Source organism: Alligator mississippiensis, chromosome 8 (genome assembly GCF_030867095.1).
Source record: "Alligator mississippiensis isolate rAllMis1 chromosome 8, rAllMis1, whole genome shotgun sequence".
Classification (NCBI taxonomy): domain Eukaryota; kingdom Metazoa; phylum Chordata; order Crocodylia; family Alligatoridae; genus Alligator; species Alligator mississippiensis.
The window spans coordinates 36,391,666-36,416,619 of NC_081831.1; the positions used below are offsets into that span (position 1 = coordinate 36,391,666).

Consider the following 24,954-nt stretch of genomic DNA (forward strand, 5'->3'; position numbering starts at 1 on the left):
TGCAGTCAGCAAAAAAAATGAGAATGGATACAGAGATGATGAGGGTTTAAAAAAGTCTCCAGACTAAAATCCCGAAAAATATCGTGTCCTCACTCATCATCTTTGATGTCTTGTCAGAATTCTATAGAGAGGATTTGTGGACCGAAGGTAGAACATAGGAATTGGATAGAATAATAAAAACTAGGCTGGACAGGACCTTGAGAGGGACCCAGTCCATGCACCCCAAGGCAGACCAACTGTCTCTGGATAATCATCTGTTTGGAATAGCTTAATCTGTTTAAAAGACAGGCTAGGCCATTAGTTGGGAATCAAACCCATGTCAACTATAAGCAGGTAGCTACGCTTACTGCCACAGCATCTATATACCATATCCCTTTATATTGCTCAGGAGTGCTCTTGTATTTCCTGTGTTCCAAAAGCCACTGGGGTACAGGCAGACAGAGCAATTGTAATAATGGAGAGACAGGCAACTTTTACATCTTGGGGGATTCTGCTGCTGTTCAAGCATAGCAAAACCTCAGCACCTTTAAACCTGTCTCATTCAGGGTTAAAGAGGTAGCAGTTTGTCTAACTTGTATCATTACAGAATCCTGCAGACCTGGCAGGTAGATCATAGTAGCTGATGCATGCATTTGAGCAAAGAGCTTCTCTTTCCCCGCCCCCCTTTTTAGTAGTACATATGTCCTTACCCTGGAATGCTCTCATTCGTATTGGGGGGTGACAGGGAGCAGAGACCCTTTAAGAACAGTGAGGTGTGGCAGGGAGGAATCAGAACACCAGGCGGATGCCCAGATTGGGAGTGTGTAAAAGGGCCCTAGCTGGGAGAGAAGAGAGGCAGCTGAAGTAGGGTGGTGCTGTTGAGGGAAGCTGAAGGACTACTGAGGCTTGAACTGAAAGGAGCAAGATTATTTTCTTTTGATTTCCTTTGCTGAATGCAGTGAGCAGAGGGGCCAGAATCTTTTGTGTTAAAGGAGGACTCAAACCAAAAGGCCTGTTGTTTTGACCCCTGAAAGACATGTGGCTTTGACCCACACTTTGGCTGGCAAAAGGTGTGACCAGCTGTCCTTGGTAGTCAGGATGGAGGAATCCACATGCTTCCTTTTAGCACTTCCCAGAGCAGGACTGCACTCACTATGGCAAGGAGTGATTGGCCCTGGTGACTAACAGGATTCCTGGGTTTTGTTCTTGATTCAGTAGCTAACTTGACCTTTGGTCCTGAGGAAGTGTTTTAATTGGTCTGTCCCACCTGAAAAGGGGGGACAATAATGCTCACTACATCCTCAGAGTTGCTGAGAGCTTTGGCAGTAACAGTACTTAGTATGTAAGTAGTGGGGGCTGGCCCCAGGCTCTTTACTGTTTCCCTCAATGCTCTGAAAGTTACTGCAAAGTACTGTTGATAAAAAATTGTAGGCAGCCCGCAGACTGGCAAAGTGGTAAATGTTGATGAGGGCAGGGAAGTTACAGAGTGATCTAGGTTGTTTGGGCCTCCTCAGACAGTACATTTGAATACAGGAAAAGGCAAAGTTATGTAGGGCAGTGATTCTGAACCTGGGTGCCTTAGTACCCCGAGGTGCAGCGAGATCCTTTTAAGGCTGCCATGCAATATTGGCACTGTTTAGTTTGCAAACACTTACACATGACTCACAAGATAAACTAAGAGGTTTCAAATAGGAATCCATATGTCATAAACATCCTGGCCTGTTGTGGTCTTTCTGAGTTCTTTGCAGCAGAAGAACCGCTGTTATTTTTCTGCACTTAAAAATGAGTGAAAACTAAGAACTGGAATTTTTGAGAGCTGTCTTGAGTCTAAAACGATTGAAAACTCATTTGGGAACCAAAAACATAGGCCAGACCTAGAGACAGAGAGATGGAGGACAAGGATGCAGTAGAAGAACTGCAACTGAAGCTGAGCTCCCAGTGCAATGCTGTATCGAGAAAAGCTAATGAGTGGACAAACAGGGGACCAATGAGTAGCTCTACAGAGGCAATTTTCCTGTGGAGAGTGTCACAACCCAAAGTTGTGGTTTTTGTTTGTTTGTGTGTGTGCTTCGGCACCGCTAAATTATTTTCCCGCTATTTGTCGCTTTCTTTGCACGGTAGAGTTCTCTGATGCGAGAGAGAACTCTGGTGCAACGGGGGATGTCCCACCAAATTACAGCTTCTTTGCAGGATGCATTTCTTTTGTATACGAGTGATACACGCTGCAAAGGAGTTCCCGCCATTCGTATTCAAATTTGTGCCATATTATTGGCCAATTCCTAATATAGGCACACGTGGCGGCTAGCGATTGGCTTGCTAGCCGTACAAAAAGCTTGTGTGGTTTCCGCCCAAGTTGGAGGACTCCACAAACATCCAGAGGAGGGCGGAAAAGAGAGAGATTCTGTGTGAAGATCTCCAAGCGCTGCGGACCCAACGTGCCTCCCCTAAGCAGGCAAGAGAGGCAATAGAACCGAACCTACGGAGCTTTCGCCTCTAGCCTCTCCCCGTCGCCGATCACAATCCCAGACGTATCCCTTTCCTGTAACTTCGGACCCGCGGAGCCTAAGTAACTCCGGGGAACCTTTCGAACCTCAAACCGGACCCGCAGAGTTTGAACAACTCCGTGGGAGCAATCGAATTTGTCGTGTTCCTCTAGCAAGGATCTAAGCGGGAGCTGTGCCTGGAAACCTGTCCAGCCTACACCAATACCATCTTTGGGTGTAAGTAAACAATCTTTTCAATCAACCATTATGCCTCCGTAACTAATTCTAGCTCGCGCGTAGCAAACCGCGCTGCCGGTTCTCTCCAACCCCGCGTGCCCGGGCTGCTGGCCACAGCCCGCGTGCACGAAGACGGGCCCAGAACGCCCCCAGCCCACGCATGGAGGCGGGATCGGGGCCCGGCCCGTACAGAGAGAAAATTGCCTTCCCACAGCAACATGTTGCTCCCCCATTTATGGCATCGGCAACACCAATCCTGGAACAATGTGTACACTTCTGATGTGCACGCTTTGAAAAGATGGGTGTAAAACTACAGAGGGTGAAGGGCAGCATCAAAAAATGATCCAACGGCCAAAGAAAATGGCTGACAGTGAGAGATGCTAGGAGCTGAATCTATCAGTATTTGGCTTGTCAGGAAGAACCCTGAGCAGTGACTTGAGGATGGCCTATAGATACCTTCACGGAGAGAAAATACTAGGTGCTGACAGGCTCTTTAATACAGCAGGGAAAGGCAGAACAGGGGCTGGAAGCTGAAATCCAATGAGTTCTAATTAGAAATAAGGCACAAATTTTACCAATGAGGGTGATTAACCACTACAAGAAACTTACAAGGGAGGTGGTAGATTCTCCATCTCTTGATGGCTTCAAGTCCGGACTGGATGCTCTTCTAAAAATGTGCTTGATAAGGAACTCTTAGACTACACACAGGAGGAACTGAATGAAATTATCTGGCCCGTGACATAAAAGAAGTCAGATGGATGATCTAATGATTTCTCTGTGAATTGACACCTCTAAGACTTTTTGGCTGACAGATTCAGGCACTTCACAGCCCTTCACTGGCGTATCTCTCACTACTTCATGAGATGGAGAAGGATTAGCAACCCTGCTTTACAGAAGAAGAAAGGGAGGCAAAGACAGGTGAGCAGAGCTGCCCATGGTCAGAAAGTCAATGTCACAGTGAGGACTGAAGCTCAGGTCTCCTTGTGTTTGTCAAGCAATGTGTTGTCTCTTAATAAGCATGGGTCTGATGGCTATGTAGTCCTAATAGCTAGGACTAGTACTTGTGATGCTCATGATTTTGAGAGACCCCATCTAATCCTGGGGGGGTAAGGAAGCTACTCCCTGGCAGCTGGATCCCTGCTAGAGTGGAAAACAAATTTAGGGCTGATCTGCAGAAGACTTGTCACCATAATCCTCTCTTTATGCTGCCTTGAAACAGCCTTCATTTCCAGTAAAGAAACAGGATATAGCATAGGGTTGTGGTGTAGCTTCTTCTTAGAAGTGAGAATCCTGCCTCCTCTGGTCTATGTGGCTTTTCACTACAACCTGAGAAATTCATCTCTACCCACATACAAAAAACTAGAACTCTTGGTTCCAAAATTATACCTTTTATTAGACCAATAAAAGGTATCATTTTGGAACCAAGAGTTCTAGTTTTTTGTATGTCTTCTTGTCTCAGACCAACACGGCTACCAAGTACACACTCTACCCACAGAATTTTCAAGTGAACCCCTGGTCCTTTTAACCCCTTCAAAAAACCATTCAGCATTGGCCTAGAACTGTCTCACCTACATGTTCTCCTGAAACACCTGGTCCTGGAGGTAGATCACTGCATTAGATGGTTTGACACAATGTGGAGATCCCATTCCTCCAGACCACATGAATAAACTAAGCCCCACCCACCTTGAGATATGTAACCAGTGTGTTCATTGGGTAGATTGGAAGCTAGCACAGAGATCTGCCAGGACTTGCCCAGGGCTATAATGGGTCCATGGCAGAGCTGAGAAAAAAACCACAGGTCTCTGCACAAGACCAGGCTCCTTCCTGCATGCTTCTGACAGCTCTTTGAGGTAAGCTGAGAAGGAAAACAATGTCTTCATGCCTTTACTTGTGACATTACATAAACATGGGTTTTAAAGGATTTCTCTATCCTTTTCATTCTATAAGAAAAGGTGAAAGCTACATAACCTACATGATCACTACCTTGGAAATGCTAGAGAAGTCAAGCCAGGCCTTTTCCTCATGTCTTTTTGAAGGACACAAACATGTGATTGGAAGTTTGCTCAGCCCTTAAGTGAAAGGATTGGAGACCTGGACCTCCATTGGAAGGGAAAGCTCTTCTTCCAGATGTTTGTCAGGCATTAGAGATTCTATTACCCCTGATGCACCTATTACCCACGTAGTGTGGACATGTAAATGTCCACAGTCCTACTGCACATGCCCAGTAGGCTATGCACTGCCACCTACCTTCCCTCCCCCCCCAGTAGAATTTTGAGACTTGCATAGCCCACTGTACACATAAAGACAGTCATATACCTGTCCAGCCTGTGTATGGTTTACTGAGATATGCAGTAGTGATCCATGCTGCTCAGGTAACAGAATCACAAATTGTACATAAATGCCAAAAAAGCCATGCATGTGGTTGGAACCTGTAACTACAGAACCCTCCAGTTAAGGGTATAAAGGTAAAAAGATTTGAGTCTAGTTCTTCTTAATCTTCATAAAGAAGCAAAGAAAGGGCAGAAATCTAGTCTGTTTTTCATTTGCAGGTCGCCTTTAAGAAATGAGGTGTGACAACACTGTCTCTAATTCAGGCTTGGGGTTTGATGAGCTTAAACCACAGCCTTGAGTATTGCAGCTTACTACAATATCAGAGCCCCTTGTTAGAATAACAGTCCTATTGTGACCTTAATACTTCCAGTATTATCCTGCACATACATTTTGTGGTCTTGGGTGACCAATTTGCCAAATGTTAAAGGTTTGGGGTCAATGCCCTAAAAGTAGAGGTAGTAAATACAAAAAAAAAAAAAATATCACTACCTGCTTTAATACATGATTGAGGTTTTACAGAACAGAGACATCAATTAGGTACAATAAAGGCAGTGGAAGCCAAGAGAAAAGATTCTATATGGTTTATTCCAGATTATGGTGTTTGTACTATTTCCTGATTTACAAGTTTTCCCAGCCCCCATGCATACAACTTTTTCCATGCACACAACCCAAACAATCCTCCTCACATTTTGAATTATTCATTCACTACCCAAGTGACACTTAAGTCAGCCACAGACCTTCACAACCCAACCAAAAAGTACCTCATGCATGCAAACTTTTGCTGGTATCTCCAGAAGCAGTATAAAGAGTGGGTTATATGCGGTATCTCCACAGGATTCAAGTACCTCTACACCTCTCTATTCTACCCTCCCCCCAACATACAATGGCATGTCCTTCTTGTGTCCTGGAGATCATCCCTTTTTTTCTTCTTGGGTCATCATAGTTCTGGACCTTGACCTTGACTGAGAGGCAAGTCCCATGCCAAGGTACTCTTTCTGTGATACATTTATTCCTTGTGCTCTTGAGCTTCATGAGATGAACCCATTTTTAAGGGAACTGAAAAAATGCTCTCCTTTCCAAAAAGAGACTCAGTATCGTTTCTGCATTTGCCCTTTCAAAGAGTCAGATGATTGTGGAATAGGAAACTGTAAAACATTTGCAGTTTCTTTCTCTGTTTTTCTGTTAAGTCTTTGGAGAGTCTCATCTGATAAGTGATAGCCCTCAGAAAACCAGAGACTTCTCTAATCACTGTCTCTTCAAGTCTTAGCCAAGGTCTCAAGGACCCTCTGAGGGACATAGATCTCTGTGACAGATCTACTGTAGCTCAAACCCCCTTGGTTCCTCAGGAGAACTCTCTTCAGCTTGCCTTGAACAGTACGCAGCACAGCTTTCCTAAAGCTGCTGGAAAAGAAAAAGAAAAGCACTGGGTCAAGGCAGCTGTTGAAAGCTGAGATGCAGAGGACAAGTTCATTGGCAAGGTGGAGAGCCTGCTTCCACTGCATGCTGGAGATGACTTCCACCTGGGCAAGGATGTATGGGACACGGACCAAATGGTAGGGAGTGAAGCACACACTGAAGATGACCAGGACCACGAAGGTCTTTGCAATGGCTCTCACACTGGTCTTCTTGCTCTGCTGCTGACTTTTCCCTGAGACACCATGAAGCTTGACTGATATTTTGCCATAGGAGTAAAGGAAGAGCAGCAGAAGAATGAAGAAAGTAGCCACCGCTATCATGTTGAGGGTTGCCCCCACTGTACTTTTGCTTCTGAAATGGAAGCACTGCTGATCACAGGGACTTTTATTTCTAGTCTCAAAAAAGAAAGGGATCATGAAGATGCCATAGACCAGCCAAACCAACCTGGAGACAGTGGTACTGCAAGGCACAGTGTGGATTCTGAACTGCTGGAGGGGCCGAATGATCTTCAAGTAGCGGTCAAGGCTGATAAGGCTGAGGAACATGATGCTGACGTACATATTGAGGTAAAAGAAAGCTCCAACTAGGCTGCAAAGGATCAAAGGGCCACTCTGGTTTTGATAGACTACCCGGAAAGGCAGGCAGAGAGAAAGCAGAAGGTCAGACATTGCAAGGTTCCTCATGTACACCATGATCGAGGTCTTCCTCTGTGTGCCATACAAGAACACCCAAAGGGCCAGTATGTTGCTGAGCAAGCTGATGATGAAGATAAGGGAGTACATCACAGGGAGAGTCACTGAAAGGAATCCATCCTTGATCTCACAACTGGAGTCATTTGACCGTGCCTGAGTGAGTTCAGTGGTAGGAAAGAGAGTGCAGTTGGAGTCCATTGTTTGGAGTTCAGGTTCTGCAAAGACATTAATCCATATGATTAGAAGACAGTTTCTTAAACAGGGACATGTATATCTGAGAAGGTATGCAGTAAATTTTCAGAGGGTGTGTGGAAGGTAGGAAAGGGAAAGCAGAAGAAGGAAAAGGGGAGAGATAAATGGAGGAAAAAGAGGTAAAAAAAATTAACAACAACTATACCATCTCTCCTAGGTTGCTGGAGAGGTTACAGTGTGATCATAGTGAAATAAAGTGCAAGTTTTTTATTATCCATAACGTAGAATCATAGGAGGAGGACATAGCAGTATAACACATTTCAAGAGGTATGAGTTCCAAGACAGTTTGAGAACCACAATTACAAGACACCACACTTACAAGGTGTATGCATAGATAGATGTTCCACATGTTTATTAAGTGCCCATCATCATGGCACTTGGTTGCACCATGCTGTAGTGTGAAATAAAGGCTTTCATCTTGGCCAGTTTAATGGAGATTGAACCAGAGTCCTGCGGAGTGAGAAACATGAGCCTGTACAGCTTGAGCTGAGGAGCTGAGCTTTGAGCATAGGCATTGTAAAGACTCTTTTCCTCTCTGGACTGAGAACAACAGGAGAATTTAAAGCACTAACCAGTGGGTTACAATTACAGCAAAGTGTCTAAAAGAAAATGGCACCATCTGACTCAGAAATCAGCCCTGTCTTAGGATGTAGAGTCCCATCCCTTTGCTGTGGTGAACAAAGAGTTTTTTGACCAAGGCAGGACACCTGACTAGTAAATCTATCGGTCTGATCTGCTTCAGCCATTCTTTTGTTCCTGTTTTCTTAGTGAAAGATGCACTCAGCAGAAACTCTCTACAGGCTGTGCTTTCAAGTACAGCAATCTGCAAAGGAGCAGCATCTTTGAGATACTTACAGTAGGGTAAACCACAAGCTGATTGAACACAGAGACTTATGGGTGCAGTTCCTGTGAACTCAGACCATACCACAAGAGCCTATTTATAGAGACAAGAACTCATCCAACTGCCCAAGAATGGACAGTAATCAAGCCTGCCAGATCACTAGCTGTCCTACAGGACTTTGACTGATACACCCAAGCACAACTCTGCCTTGCTTGCCTTGGTATTGTCTGTTATTGTTCTTTATTCTTCTCTACTTCACACCAGGCCTGATACATGAATGAGACACCACTAACAAGACTCCTCTTCACAGCAAGGTTGTTCCAGTATATTTGTCCCTACATCAGTGGTTCCCGACCTTTTTAAGTAGGAGATCACTTTTGGCATTTAAAAGCAACCCAAGATCTACCATGAGCCGCTGCCACCCCTCCCTCCTTTACCCAGCAGGTAAATCTGTGGAGAGGGAAGGGGGGGTCAGATCAAGGCAAAGGGAGAAAAATTATTTGGGGGCACACCTCCCCAACAGGTAAGTCCCATCCGGCCGGGGCCCCACTCAACTTAGCCCTGCTCCTGCCTCTGCAGCCCTGTCCCTCACCAAAGGGGCCTCGGTCTAGCCCCCGTCCCTTCCCTCCCCCATGGACTGACCTGCTGGGCTGGGGCACATGAATGCATGCACACAGGCACTCAGCCCCGCACCTCAGTCTCAGATCGACTCCAAGAGGCTCCCCATTCTAGCGCAAGAGGCTCTGAGATCTACCTGTGGATTGAGATCCACTGATTGGTGACCACTGCCCTACATGTAAGATAGGCCAAAAACACCCATGAAAAGGTTCTGACAGCAACTAACAAGGAAAGAAGCAGAACAAGCAGTGCTCTTACAAAGACTGAGGGCAGTGGCGTCCCTCTACAGCCCAGCTTTCCGTTCTCGGTGAATCTGAGTTCAACACAGAATTCTCCTTACCATTTACTATTTGTATGAAAGTAGCCTCTAAACTTATAAGGTCAGGGCCCCATTATCCTGGTGCAGTACAAACACATGCAATGAGGGACAGCCCATGTCAGAAAGAACTTGCAGTCCAAATACACAAGGCTGAAAAAGGGTGGGAGAAAGTCTCTCATACGTACATTTCCTAAGGCTCAGCCCTTTAACCACTGCTCTGGGCAACTAACTTTTGAGGGTAAAACTCCCCATGGATTTCCTGAAGTCCACTTCACACAGATACCATGCTTGCCCACTTTCAGGTTGCAACAGCCTCTCCCAGTATTGCTGTAAAAACAGGCTTCTACTGCCACCGGAGCCTTCTCCTCTGCAGCTCCAGCCATCAGGAGTAGACTTTCAGCATCACTCTGCCCTCTAGGACTCACCTCATCTCAAATATCATCTCCCATTGAGTTCTTCCCCTCTTTACGCTCTCTCTCTTCTTAGGCTGTTGGCATGTAGATGGATTTCCCAGGGGAATTTTCCCTGCAATGTCTTTGCAGCAGTGTTTGGGACACGTCTCCCCAAGGAAATGTTAGAAAAGATGGTAAAGTATCAAACTTACTGTTTGCAATCCATGCCTTCATCTTTCTGCCTCTTACAAGTACCCTTACATCGCTAGTATACATGCTCCTTAGCACAAGCATCCGCTTCATATAGCATAGGTTTGCATATAGTTCTGATAAAGCATCAATGTGGCCATGCTTTGGTAGAGGCACCTTACATACAGAGTAGGTGCACTCACTTTAGAGAGTGAGATCCTTCTGGCATTAGCATGCATGGTCAGTTTCCTCTCCTCCTCCCTAAGGTTGCACAGATCCCTGTCTAAACAAGGTGTGAGAGCACAGACCCTTTGCAAATCTCTCTGGGGTTTGTTACAAGTGTCAACCTCAGGAAAGCATAACTTAGTCTGATAAATCACCATCTCTTAGAAGTGAGAAAATGCCCCATTCATCTCAACAGGGAAATGAGTCAAAAACCAAATGCTGACAGACTCCTTGTTGTTGAAATTTTTCACTGTTTTGCCATCAAGCATTTTATCAGAAGCTCCAGAATCACAAGCCTTTCTGTCACTACGAGATGGAGCAGCAAATGCTGGGGAAAGAGGAATGGGCAGGCTTGCCGCCGAGCAAAGAATATGAGCCCCCACTGCCAACTCATTGATCAGGTCCACACTACAAAAATTTGCTGGCAAAGCTGTGGCAGCTAAAAGTGCAGAAAAAAATGCATGCACCTCCATAGTTGGTATAGCTGGATCAGCAATGCTCCAATATAATCATAGAAAATTAGGGCTGGAAGGCGCCTCAGGATGTCACCTAGTCCAACCCCTGTTCAAAGCAGGACCAACCCCAACTACATCACCCCAGCCAAAGCTTTGTTTAGCTGGGTTTTGAAAAACTCCAAGGATAGAGCTTCCACCACCTCTCTGGGTAACCTGTTCCAGTGTTTTACTACCTTCCTAGTAAGAAAATTCTTCCTAATATCTAACCTAAACTTCCCTTGCTGCAACTTGAGACCATTGCTCCTTGTTCTGTCATCTGCCACCATTGAGAACAGTGTAGCTCCATCCTCTTTGGAACCACCTTTCAGGTAGTTGAAGGCTGCCATTAAATTCCCTCTCAGTTTCCTCTTCTCTAAACTAAATAAGCCTAGTTCCCTCAGCCCCCTCACCATTTTTGTTGATCTCCGCTGGACCATCTCCAACTTGTCCACATCCTTTCTATAGTTGAGGCTCAAAACTGAACACAGTACTCCAGATGTGGCCTCACCAGCATTGAATAGAGGGAAATAGTCACGTCCCTTGTCCCACTGGCAACATTCCTACTGATGCCATTACCCTTCTTTGCAAGCAGGGCATACTGTTGGCTCATATCTAGCTTATTGTCCACTACAACCCCCAGGTCCTTTTCTGCAGAGTTACAGCTTTGGTAACAAAAAACGCTTTCAGTAGTTTAGCTTGTGTCAAGGCGATGGTGTAACTACCATCACCAGAACTTCTGTTGGTTTATTCTGAGTCCCCATTAGGAGTCATTGCTGACACAGCTATATCCATATAGGTGTAACAGCAAGAGTTCCTCCTGTGTGGTGAGATTTACTACCAACCCCTTCTCACAATGGGGAACAATACTTTTCTTCCAAATGCAGGCCAAGTGTGCCACCCCCCACCCCCCCATACACCTCTACTTTCATAGGGTTGAAAGTTTCACAGCTACTCTAATGTTCCAGAAGTTCCATGGCTACTCTAACTGCAGTTTCTACAGCTTCTTTAATGTAGTTATCTGCTATCAACATCCGAATCTGCAGCCCACAGAGTATGTGGGGACTGTGCTGAAATATGTTCATGTTACTACTGAACAGCACGAAGGCCATTGCAATGACTCAGCTCCCTCCTTCATGGTTAAATTATTTAAAACCTCAATCTATTAAATCGCTTAAACTGGCCACAGTATTTCTGGTTTGCAACATTTGGGCAACTTAGAAACAGAAGGTCTGTGCTGCAAAGAATTAGGTCCAGATTGTCATGGAGTATATGGAGCCTTCTGCATAAAATGTAAATGTGTATGTGCATCTCGTGCATGTGAGTTTGCGTATATCTGGTAGTGTCCATGCACCAACGAATGTGCTGCCCGGGGCACCCTGCATATGAAAGCAAGAATATATACTATGTATTGTATGTATATGTAAATTTGATCGTTCTGTGAGAATGTGTAATTGTAAATATGCAACTGTGTGTGTAACTTTCACTGATGTGTATGTGTACACTGTAGAACTAGTTATCTGTATGAATAACTGTCACTGTTTAAATACTTGTCACTATATACATGTAAATGTAAATTTTATCTGTGAATATAACTAAAACCATGTACATGAGAAACTGTGACCATGTGTTTGTGTACATAGATATGTCTATAACCAATATACTGTCATGTATGCATGTAATCATGACCATTCTGAGCTAGTGATTATATATATTACTGTGTGTGCATATAACTCACATTGTGTGAGTGAGAGTGGATATGTGTATTTACCACTGGCTATTATGTGTGTGTGAGAATGTATATGCTGTTGTATGTATACACTTAACTGTGACCACTGTATGAGTGATTGTATATATGTATAATTGTGACATTGTGAGTCACAATGTGTGCATATAGGTGCATGTCATTCTGTGTGTAACTGCAACCCAGTATAATTATGTGTGCATATAATGTCTGTGCACATGTTGTTTTGCATATATATTTGACATTAAATAAGAGTAGGTCTACATACTACTATGACTATTGTGTGAGTATACAAGCTATTGTATCATGGCCATTTTGTGAATGAGAGAATGTGTGTGTGTGTAGAACCAAAATAATTATATAAGTACATGTGAGTGTGTTTTCTTACATCTAATTGTATATATGTATTACAGAACACAAGTAATCATTCTCGGTGTTTTATTTAACCCCAGTACATTTTACTCCCTACCTACACCAAAAAAATCTCTCACAAAATTAAACCAGAAAAGCCCCTATGTGACTATTAATACATTTCAAAGAACCTAGCTGATCCTTGAATGAAACCCTTAATGATGCAGTTCTAACCACAAGGTATTGTGAAGAGAAGACAGAGAGAGACAAGGCAGGGTTGGCATCACATACCTCAGCAGCTCTCCTCTGAAGTCTTGCTTGCTGTGACAGATTCCTGCTCTGACCTTCTCCCCTTTAAATCTTTGTCTTATGACAACATTTCTCAAAAGTCACGAGTGTCTTCATTGGTCTGCTCATCTCTGTCACACATGGTTGGCTCCTTCTTCAGGTGTTTGTAAGGGGAAGTGGCTTCATAGAAGTTCCTCTCTAAACCAGGCACAATGAACAGCCTTCAGCTCAGAGATGATGAGTCATGGAAGGAAAGAGATGAGAGTGATATATATGGAACTCAGAATTGTGATTACTTAGGGGAAGTAAAAAATATTAAAAACCTGAATAGCGTTGAGCCAGATTGTTGCTGGAACTGTCCCAATGATATCAAATAAAGTTCAGCAGTATTGGCCCAGATAAAAGGAACTCAACTGATTTCTACCTAGGGACCAAAACAAACCCTTCATTTTGTTCAACCTTTTTGAATGTAGCAGCTACTATATGAGTTTTAGGGCCAGTCCTGGTAGCTGCCAAACACGTTTTGGGTCATGAAAAACAGTTGAGAGAGCTCAGCCCCTGGCAAGAGCTTTTATGGTGCTTCAGTACATGCACTCCTGTGGTGTGTAATGCTGTGGGGGTCCAATGGTTTGGAACAGCCACATTAAAAACAGCCTTTGGGGAATACATTGCACTTAGTCCAATGCATGACAGGATGCATCCCAGGGGACGTATTGTCAGTGTAAGGAATACATTAGAGCAGTGGTTTTCAACCTGTGGTCCATGTAAAGATGATTAAGATCAGACAAAAGTATGTGAATATCCACACTTAAAATTCAAAGGGGTCCCCACCTCCATTTGACATTTTTTAGAGGTCCACAAATGAAAAAAGGTTGAAAACCACTGCATTAGGGGCCTTGGCATAAGTGCCTCCATCTTCTATACATCCTCGGTTATCTAAATGTTGGAGTAAACTTTGGATAACATTATAGAGACAGGCTTTCCAGGCCAGATTCTGTATTTTTGCTGATATATACAGGAAAGCAGAGTACTGATTTAGGTGTTTGACTGTAGTCACACTAACAAAGTAACTGAAACCCAATATCATAAGGAATAGCAGTCATTGTTAAGAGGAGAAACCTAACTGATAACCTCTAAAACCATCCTAGTTAAACAGTTGTTACGTATTTCTCATAAATTCTTCACTTTGCTGAGAAGGGGGTTCTTCATAATCAACCCCTTTCATTAACATATACCCAATCAGATTGTAGACAGATGTGTGTCATTAATGACTGTATATAGATGATTGTAAACCTGAGGGAAGTGGGAAATCATGGACCTGAACTGCTGGAAAAACTGAACAAGAGCTCAGAGTTCCCAGGGTTCAACCTTCACCCATACTCCCAGGTTTGAGCATGTTTTGCATTTCCATTGCCTGAATTTGAATGCCAATTAAACTTATGTTTAGCTTTTCAATAAAGTAATTCTCTTGAGAGGAAACTGGTGTGCTCTCTCTTTAGTCCAGAGCCCTGTCCAACAAAGTAAGCTTCCTTTGTCCCTGTTTGGAGAAAGAGGGCTTCCATTCAGTGAGTGCTGAAGGAATCAAGGAAGCATTTATACAGAATGTTTCTCCCCATTGAATCAACCTGAGAGAGTCCTAGAAACAGTAGGTATAGGGTATACGGTCCCCGTGGGGGAACGTTAGAGAACAACTGGTTTCCACAGCTGCTGCAACTTAGGAAATCCCCAAACACAAAAGGAAATAAAATATGAAAAAGAAAATGTATCTTTGAACAATTTCCACTTGGCTAGATTTGGTTCATAAATGAGCACCAGTCACCTATGCAGATGCTAATCTTGTACCAAGGAAGGCAAGGGCAGGGTGAAAGCAGAGGCAGAAGTAAAGAAAACTAAACATCCTTTCACAATTCTCATTAAAAAACTAGGGGACTGTGGCGTCAACACCTACACAGTCAAATGGGTCACTAACGGGCTGGAGGGCTGCACCCAGAGAGTGGTGGTGGACGGGTCTTATTTGACCTGGAGGGATGTGGGCAGTGGGGTTCTGCAGGGCTCGGTCCTCGGTCCACGCTGTTCAACATCTTCATCAGCGACTTGGACGAGGGGCTAAAAAGCACCCTACTCAAATTCCCAGACGACACTAAGATGTGGAGGGAAGTGGGCACACTAGAAGGGAGGAATAGGCTGCAATCAGACCTAGACAGGTTACAGGGGTGGGCAGATGAGAACAGGATGGGTTTCAACACTGACAAGTGCAAGGTACTGTACCTGGGGAAGAAGAACCAGCAGCATAGCTACAGGCTGGGGAACTCCCTTCTCGTCAGTGCAGAGACAAAAAAGGATCTTGGAGTCATTATTGATGCCAAAATGAACATGGGCCGACAGGGTGGGGATGCGGTCAGGAAGGCCAACCACACCTTGTCATGCATCCACAGATGCATCTTGAGCAGGTCCAAGGAGGTGATCCTCCCCCTCTATGCGGCACTGGTCAGGCCACTGTTGGAGAACTGTGTCCAGTTCTGGGTGCTGCACTTCAGGAGGGATGTGGACAACATGGAGAGGGTCCAGAGGAGGGCCACCTGCATGATCAGGGGGCAGCAAGGCAGGCCCTACGAGGAGAGGCTAAGGGACCTGAACCTGTTCACCCTCCACAAGAGAAGGCTGAGGCGGGATCTAGTGGCCATTTACAAACTAGTCAGAGGGGACCAGCAGGCATTGGGGGAGTCCCTGTTCCCCCGAGCACTACCAGGAGTGACATGAAATAACGGTCACAAGCTGGCAGAGGGTAGATTCAGGCTAGATATCAGGAGGCGCTACTTCACTGTCAGGGCAGCTAGGATCTGGAACCAACTTCCAAGAGAAGTGGTGCTGGCTCCTACCCTGGGGGTCTTTAAGAGGAGGCTGGATGAACACCTTGCGGGGTCGTTTGACCCCAGTACTCTTTCCTGCCATGGCAGGGGGTTGGACTTGATGATCTGCTCAGGTCCCTTCCAACCCTACCACCTGCTCCATCATGGCAGTGGTAGATTAAGATTTATTGGGGCCCTGGTCAAACAGAAAAGTGGAGGCCCCCATTGTAAACATGAATGTATCAAAAAGCATTAATAAATAGACCTAATAAACGTTTACACAGTGCATTAATAAATAAAGTATAAAACACAATGTCAAAATTAACTACTCAATTTTGCCACACAAAACTGAATAAAACAACTGCCTTAGGAAAATGACTCGATGCATGGGATTGCCATACATGCATAATATCATGAAAGGAATGATGTTTTAGTTTAGTGGTCATGTAGACTCTTGTTTGACTATTTTTAAATACACATTTTACATTGTAAACGACTACATAGTAAACATATTTACATATACATACAACACACAGTATATAGTCTTAATTCTATACAGTAAACTACTACAAGAAAAATACAGGCTATACCAATAGCCTCATGTATGAGTTTAAAAATACCATTAGTGATTCTTGCAATTAAAATAAAGCAGTAGACAGACACAATACATCTCAATGGTTTTTTTTATCATTCCTGAAACATTAAACATGTGCTAAACCTCATATACTGTAGATCTCTCTCTTTTATATACCCATTACATCTGTGTTTTAATGCTATCATTACATAATTACATAACCAAAGTGAGAAAATACAAACATATAAAATCTCATGAGAATGTATGGCTTACCTTTTTAAATGATGATCAGATTCTTCCGAGCTTTGAGAGAAGCGTCCAAGCTTTGAGGGCTATGAGTATAGAGGAGGACCCTGAGGGCTGCTCTGGTCTGAGGCCCCCAGGGGCCTCAGACCCTGAATGGGGGGCCAGCCTTTGGCTCTGCATCCCCAGCTGCTCCCAGCACCTTCCTGCAGCCCCAGGGTCAGGGTTGTCCTGGGCAGGAAATGAGTAGGCTGCAGGCACTGGCCCAGCATCTCTCTTCCATTCTTGCTGAAGACTTCTAGTCCACCTGCTCCCCGGATTCAGCCGCTGCCCAGCTCCAAGGTTCAACAAAAGCTATGCCGAGAGGGGCTGGACCTCAGCCAGGGCACCGCACAGCCTCCCCCAGCCTTTCCCTCCTCCTGGCTTTATTGTTCCTGCAATAAGAGTCTCCATGTCAGCTATGGGAGCTGCCTCATATCTCCCGGGTGCCTTGGGAAACCAAGCCCCAGCAGCTGCCCCCAGCTCCCCACCCCACCAAACGCCCATCTAAGATTCTCTCTGGACCAAATGGGTCAATTGCATGCCCAGTGTCAGCTCCCACTCCATGGCTTCAGGACTGTGGCTGGGTTGGTTAAAGGGTGAACTGTTCACCATGCAGTTTGTCCCCAGCATGCACAGTTAGCCTCCCTTCTGATTTGTTCCCAGGAGGCCCCTAATTGGCAGGGGCCCCTGGTATTAGGCCCCACAGGCCTGTGTGTTAATCTATCCTCCTAGCTCAATCAGGCTCGGGGGAGGCTGTTCTCCCTTTTTTTCTACATAAGGGAACTGATACAGAGGCAACAAGGCATTCCATAAATGCACGGCAGAGCTAGCATAGAGCCTCTGGGTGTTGTTCATCTTCCTCTTGCATTTTGCATAGTCACTTACCCTCATGCAAAGTGGATGAATATAAAACACCTGACCCTTTCAACCCACTTTGGAATGTTTGTGGCATTAGAGTCAACCAAAAGGGCAGGTTTGCATTAAATATACCTTACTAGGCAGCAACAGCCTTAGATATGTTTCACTGTTCCATACAGGCTGCTTCCTGAACCAGCTATTGTTGGAGTAATGAAAGGCTTTCTAGTTATACTCACCATGCTGTTTCATTAAGCTTAATAGATTTAGAACTTTATTAGTGAATGTTACAAATCATAGATATTTACATAGTTTTGTAGAGTTTGAAGAGAATACAGGTTCCTGCACATGATAGCTACATGGGTACATACATAGTTGGCATATGTTGACACAATCTAAAAAGTTGTTAGACATGTAGCCTACATTAGTCCAGGGCAAAGTGAATTAAGAAGTTGCAACATGATGCTATAGAGAGAAGAGAAACAAGTCCCCACATATGGTAACTGCATTGGTACAGTTGTAGGGTAGTAAGACATTCTCAGACAATGGTTTTAGTATGTGGTGTGCAGTTGCTGGGGTGGAGAATGTTCAAGGCCATTAACAAACTTCACAAAGACAATGGGCCATGATACACTCAACATAGGTGTCCCTTGACCATTGGATGGTTTGACTACCATGAGGCACCTCATCAGTTTTGAATAGCAGCAGGAAGTCTGTGAATTTCCAGATTCCTTATTCTCCTTCTACTCCCTCTGCAAACTCACAGGACACTCTCATTGCTCAGGTCCCACCCTCCAACAATCAGCACCTACACAGACATGTCACACCCCTTCTCCCTCAGAGTATCAGCCAGTGGCCTGTACTTTACTTGGACAGCTTTCACTCCCAGGCTTCAATGAAAGACTGCCACCATTTCTTAGGATGGTCACATTGATCATCAGGATATTTTTGTTCCCCTTGTCTGTTATCATAATGTCTGGACAAAGATGGGCGTCACAGCCTGGGACAGCATGCCCACCCTCCCAACTGATGCCAAGATGGCTTTCACCAGTTAGTACTACATTCAGAAAACCATGGACAAAGCCAGATCACACAGGGTTGGATACCTGCCAGCCCAGCCACTCACAACAGCCATGACAGTGTGGTGCTTTGGGCAGGCTCATTACCATGTCTAAGTGACAGCTGCACTGTGGACACTTCTACACTTTTCCAGCTTGGGAAGCTTACCTATGTAAGCACTGCAGTGTCTGGGGGTACTATTGCTTGGCACAATAAGTTTACCCTCTAAACATAGTTAAATTCTCTGAACTTCCAGATTCCTTCTTCTCTCCCTGTACTGTTAGCCCTCCAGCTGGTGTGTCCTTGTAATACCTCTCTCCTTCAACCTTACCTCGATGACATCTACACCTAATCCCCAACAACAGGGCAAGATTTCCTTGCCCAGACAGAGGAAGCTGCTTCAGCTTCTGCAATCTGCTTTCAAATCAAAACATTTGCAAAGTATCACTTACTGAAACAAACCTCAGGTATATTTAGGCAAATAAGAGGAAATCCTCTCCTCACACTGGTTCAGAACCTCAGCTCTCGTATCCTTAGGCCTGCTCACTGTCTGCATTTATCAGGCCCACCTGCCGCCCAGGCTGCCTCCATACAGAACATGGAGACCAAAATTGCTGTCTTTTAAGCCAGTGAATCTCTACTGCAGCAGCCAGATGATTCCCTGTTTCCAGATCCATGCCAGGCTCCCTATGCCATTTCAGAAAAAAAATGAGCGTCTCTAATAAGAAGCTAACATGATGCATCATTGCAGAGCGCTGGTGAGACACATGAGGTTTGCAAAGGCTGCAAGCACAAGTTGGGGGCTGAAACTGGCTCTGAAATGTCAGCCATTAATCATCTCACACAGATTGCAAATGCCAGTAACACTACTTAGTCAGAGCTGTCTGTGTTCTGAAGACCCTGAAAAGGACAAATGGGTCGCATCTCTGCTAGGTGGCCAGTGTGAGGCTGCTGATGGGAGTGAAGGTTAGGCCTACTAGATTTCAAGGCTCATTGTGTTCAAAATGATGCAGAGAGACCCAGTGCACATTCACTGGACATTCACAAGCCGTATGTTGTGTTTGATCTCTTAGTGCTTGCCCCAGGCCTTATTGTCAATGTCACCAGTGCCAACCCTGCTCCTCTTATGTAGGATCACTTTTGCCACATCCTCCACTCTCTTTTTGAGATATACGGGTAGTTATGCATTACCAGACTTGTCTGAGATGTCTCTCTGTAGCTCAGGCTGCTGGTGTCACATCTTGCCTATGTGACTGGTTCACTGGATTTCTCACTCTGCAGTGAACTTGTCCTGTGCCATACTTTGATCATGTTATTCTATCAGCATCACAGCCTATTACAACTTGCACGGATGCTTCCACCACTTGCACTGAAAACTCAGACACTCATTTCCTGGAAACATCAGCCCTAACCCGATTGTCAAATGATATCAGAGCCCCAGAAGGATCACAAAACTCCAAGAGGAATCCTGGTACTAATCTACACATGGAGGCTAGCCTGATTTCTGTTCTGACCATGGAGGAAGCAAGGTTTGTGAGGTGCAAGTGTAATGACAGCTTTCATTGGTATGTATACTTGTGAGAGAAGTTAGATAAGCTTTTTAGCACAAAATGTCCTTCCTCAGGTAGGTCCTCAGCACAGAGAGGTGCTTTTAAATAATGGTACTATATTTTTTAAAGTATATTTCCAAGCCGTTTGGATGCATGGAGGATGCCCAAGATTTCACAACATCTCAAACACTGGCTACCTGGGAATCCAATGTGCTGAACTCAGCAGCCTGAAAATTCTGCGCCATTTTGACTGCAAACATTTAAAGACCAGAATGATGCCACTTTGAAAATGTGATTGCTGATCTTTAATATTATATCCTTCCTTCCCCCATCCTCCTCTTCTCTGGTGGTTTGGGTGTTATAAGCTATTTCTAACCATAGTCTTTCAAAACTAGGTCAAGCAACTGCATGTAATGGTCAGGATGAAAACCACACTTGCTCATCATAACACACGTGTAAAAAGAATAGCTTTGGTCTGTGGGTAGACCTTAGCATTGCCTCTTGGGTTATGTCAGCACAAGCTGCATTCACTGTAACAAAGTCCTTTCGGCAAGCTGGTTAAATGTCAGCAGAGAATTATTATTTCCACTGCAGACAGCCTCATTAACCCAGGAGAAATCCCAGGCTCTGAATTTGCCTTAAATGATTCTCACTCCAGTCAAAGTGAAAAACCTTCTTGCATAAACAGCTGTGTAGCACAATCTCATGGAATTTCCTGTTGCTGTGTCCCAGTAGAGTTAACCTTTGTAAACCCAATTGGGTTGCCTTGCACACTGTGAAGGAGTGCTACCTGTTACCCCAACAGAATAACAGATCCACTTTTATGAAAACTCAATTCAGCATTTCCTGCAGAGATTACTCTTCACCTCCTACCTTGTTGGGAGAGCATACATGGGCCAGTGGAAAGTGCTGCAAGAAGCCATTTAAGTCAAGTTACATCATAGTGATATTTGCCTATTAACGAATGCCACACATATGGTGGAAAAGTAGTTTGTAATTGGGAGTGACTGGGACATGATGAAGCCAAGGATTTAGTGATAAGATTTTGATAGGTATATTGTTTGATCATGTGCCATAGAACTGACAAGTGAGATTCCTGGTAACAGCCAAATTGCCCAAGAAGAATCTGATGCTGAATCTGCTAACAGGAAAGCTGCCTACCCTGAAGAGCATGTGTCCTGAAAAGGGTGCGAACTAGGGCTGGGAGGTAAGAAAGTCTTGGACAAAAGCAGCCAGTAAGTTCAAAGTATCCTGCTGGAGTCCCAGTGTGGCTTGGAAAATCATGTTGCTCTAATGGGTGTAGTTTTGCCTGTACGTGTTTCATATGTAGTTGACTCACAGAATTTCCCCTTTGTTACTTAGCTAATTAAATCTTACAGATAGATTTGTAGAGCTGACAGATAGTCTGAATCCTCCATCATCCTAAGGAAGCCCCAGAGACCTAGAGGTGACATATCTGGCCTTCATTATTAAGGGTATTATTAATTTCAGACACCAGTTAACCTAGTTCCACATAAACCTACTCTTCCCTGTACTACACCCCCCCCCCCCTCCAAACTGCTCAGGGAACAGTAACAAGTTTTTGCTGAGCAGCTGTGCTGAGCACTGTCTCTTAGAGGAAGCTTTCATGTGGTAGACAGTGACAATGTTTGCTCTGTCACTGCAGCATCAGGGGCAAGCTAGGGTAAGGGCAGACTTCCCACCAGCTGTGCTGATACTACAGAAGCAGAAAAGATGACATCATGATCCATGTCTAGGTAAACATGAGGGATGAAATCATGGCTCCCTTTTCACATCAGTGAACACTTACTCATAGGAATCATTCCACTGAAATGAGATCAGTGTTAGGGGTTCACTATCTGGCTCCAAACAATTATTCTTTTCCTCCTGTCTTCTCTTCAAATGGCAAAAGAGCATTTTGTGTGAGGTTCTTTAAAATGAGAAGAGGTGGAAGTCTGGAAGAGGCTAGAGGGTCCAGAGCCCGGTGACAAAAATGATCGAGAACTTGGAAAGCAAGTTATAGGAAGAAAGGCTGAAGGAGCTAGGCATGTTCAGCTTGTGGAGAAAATACTTAAGAGAGGACATGATAACAGTTTTCAAACATCTTTATGGCTGCCATAAAGAAGAGGAAAAGCACTTTTTCTCTCTTGCCGAAGAGAGGATGATGCAGACCAATACTTTGGATTTGCAGCAAAGTAGGTTTAAGTTGGATATTAAGAACATTTATTCACTATTAGAACAGTGAGACAGTGGAATAGGCTGTCTAGGGAAGTGTTCAAGCAGAAGTTGGACAGCCACTGGTCAGGGATGATATAATTCTATGGCTGTGTTCTACTATGGGTATTTCCCACGCTTCTGAGCTTTGCTGGTCACCCCCATCCCTGCTTTCTGCTACTTGTCAGGGTGTTTTTAAGCCTCCCTCAGAAGCACTGGGTGTTGGCTGCAGCCGTGGCTGGGGGCTTCAACTGAAGTTAGCCAATGCTCCTGCTGGGACCAAAGCTAGAGGTTCCTGGATAGAGGGTCTTGCATCACTGCTCACGCTTAGACCAATTACCGTATTTGGAAGGAAAGATTTTTACCCCATGGTCAAATCGGTACAGATGTGGGGGTTTTGTCTTTCTGTATAGCAGGGAATATGGCCCTCTACCTGGGATCTCTTGTCACTATTTTGACAATCTTTTATTTCATAGATTTCATAGACATTAGGGCTGGAAGGGACCTCAGAAGATCATCGAGTCCAGCCCCCCGCCCAAAGGGCAGGAAGTCAGCTGGGGTCATAGGATCCCAGCAAGATAAGCATCCAGTTTGCTCTTGAAGGTGTTCAATGAAGGCGCTTGAACGACCTCCGGTGGCAGGCTGTTCCAGACCTTGGGGGCTTGGACAGTAAAGAAATTCTTCCTTATGTCCAGCCTGAAACGATCTTGTAGTAGTTTGTGACCATTCGACCTCGTCATCCCTTGGGGCGCTCTGGTGAACAAACGTTCCCCCAGATACTGGTGGTCACCCCTGATAAACTTGTAGGTGGCCATCAGATCACCCCTGAACCTGCGCTTTTCCAGGCTAAAGAGCCCCAGGGCTCTCAGCCTGTCATCGTAGGGTCTGCTTCCCTGACCTCTGATCATGCACGTGGCTCTTCTCTGGACTCTCTCAAGCTTCTCCACATCCTTTTTGAATTGTGGAGCCCAAAACTGGACGCAGTACTCCAGCTGCGGCCTCACTAAGGCCGAGTACAGGGGGAGAATGACGTCCCGGGATTTGCTTGAGAAGCATCTATGGATGCAAGCCAGCGTTTTGGTCGCTTTACTAGCCGCAGCATCGCATTGCAGGCTCATGTTCATCTTGTGGTCAATGATGACCCCCAAGTCTCTTTCTTCCATAGTGCTAGCCAACAAAGCACTGCCGAGCCTATAAGGATGCTGCAGGTTTTTTTTCCCAAGGTGGAGAACCTTGCATTTATCGGCGTTGAACACCATCAGATTCTCGTCCGCCCACTTGTCCAGGTCAGCCTGGATCATCCGCCTGTCTTCTGGTGTGGATGCTTTGCCCCAAAGTTTGGTGTCATCTGCGAACTTGGCCAGTCCGCTTCTGACTCCAGTGTCCACATCATAGAAGCAGGACATTGGATGCTGTGGCTCCCCTGCTTTACTTATGGCTGGTTAGGGTCTTATGTCTTGTGTTGTGTTGGAGCTGACAGTAGACTTACAAAGAGTTTAACTTATGGACTATATAGGATGGTTTGGACAGGGATGATGCTGCCTCAGGCAGGGGGCTGAACTAGATGACTTCTGAAGGTCTCTTCCAGCCCTACTTCTCTATGATTTTACTGGTAGCTGTCACGCATGACAGCTGGGGCTCCACTAAGAAGCAATGGGCTCAATCGCTCCCAAGAGATGGCTTTGCAACTCCCAGGTAGGGCATATGGCACTGATTCTCTGTCTAATGAGAGCAGCGGTCGCAGGGGTCTCTCTCGAGAAGCAGCAGAATGACTGATCTGAGGGAAAAAAACACAACCAGATGCAGTGAGCCCAGTGGAGCCAGTTTTGTTTTTCCTCTTTGCATTTCTAAAACGAAAAACGAAACCACGTCAGGGCCCGTGGAAAGAAAATGTAAAACCAGTGAGGAAATTAACTTGCAGAGCAGTGGCACAGTGTAAGAGAAGCACCTGTACAATAGAAACCTAGGGACCAGGGCCCACTTCTGCTTGCTCCCAGCCCAGCCCAGCCCAGCCCCGCAGGCGTGCAGCGCCCCCTGCCCCTTCCTGAAGCACGAATTAGAAACAGTGTTGCTAGGTCTTAACTATGGAATTATCATGTTGGAAGCTCAAAATTACCATATTTGTTGAAAAACTATAGTACACTGAAAAAAATATGCAAATATATATGCAAATAAGTCTTCTTGTTTACTTTATATTGCTCACTATAACTAGCCAGTGCATAAGCACTTCATCATCAGAGCTGAAGCATTTTATTTCAAGGTAAGCAGTCACAAGGAAGTGCTGACAGCAAACCCAAAAGTCAGTTAAGGCTCCCTGAGAATAACTTGGGTTTTGCATATGTTGCATCAATGAACTGCCTCAAACATTACGGTACATTTTGAATACTTTGACTGTTATTGATTCTACATCATACAAGGGTTGAAATGATCGTACAAATATGGTCATTACCGCGCACCTGGCAACACGACCAGAAAGAAAGGAGGCAGGAAGCGGGCGGGCGAGACACCCCCGGGATCTCGGCGCGCTGCCACTCGCGCCCGCCGGGCCGGGCCCTGAGATCGTCTCCATGGCAACCTGACCCCCCGGAGCCCCGCCCCCTGCGCTAGTGAGCGAGCCACCAACTCTGCTCCCGCCCCCACGGCCAAGCCCCGCCCCTTCCTCCCGTTACGAGACAGTTCCTGTGGCCTCGCCCCTTCCGCGCCCCTCAATAGCCGGCGCG

At 45.2% G+C, this 24,954-nt stretch overlaps 1 protein-coding gene across 5 annotated transcripts; it reads right to left on the reverse strand.

Moving 5' to 3' along the window:
- Nucleotides 1–5,596: 5,596 nt before the first annotated feature.
- LOC102563818 (probable G-protein coupled receptor 34) lies at nt 5,597–24,801 on the reverse strand. 5 transcript variants are annotated; one of them, XM_019481903.2, is made up of 4 exons: nt 24,691–24,801; nt 16,545–16,948; nt 12,852–13,046; nt 5,597–7,353 (listed from the first exon to the last, which is right to left on the reverse strand). In XM_019481903.2, the coding sequence occupies exon 4, from the start codon at nt 7,334–7,336 to the stop codon at nt 6,287–6,289; it is 1,050 nt and encodes a 349-aa protein (XP_019337448.1). In that variant the 5' UTR covers nt 7,337–7,353; nt 12,852–13,046; nt 16,545–16,948; nt 24,691–24,801; the 3' UTR covers nt 5,597–6,286. The 5 variants fall into 5 exon arrangements, with proteins under 5 accessions (XP_019337448.1, XP_059588623.1, XP_019337449.1 ...); XM_059732640.1 differs by having other exon boundaries at nt 12,852–15,014; XM_019481904.2 differs by lacking the exon at nt 16,545–16,948.
- Nucleotides 24,802–24,954: the final 153 nt, after the last annotated feature.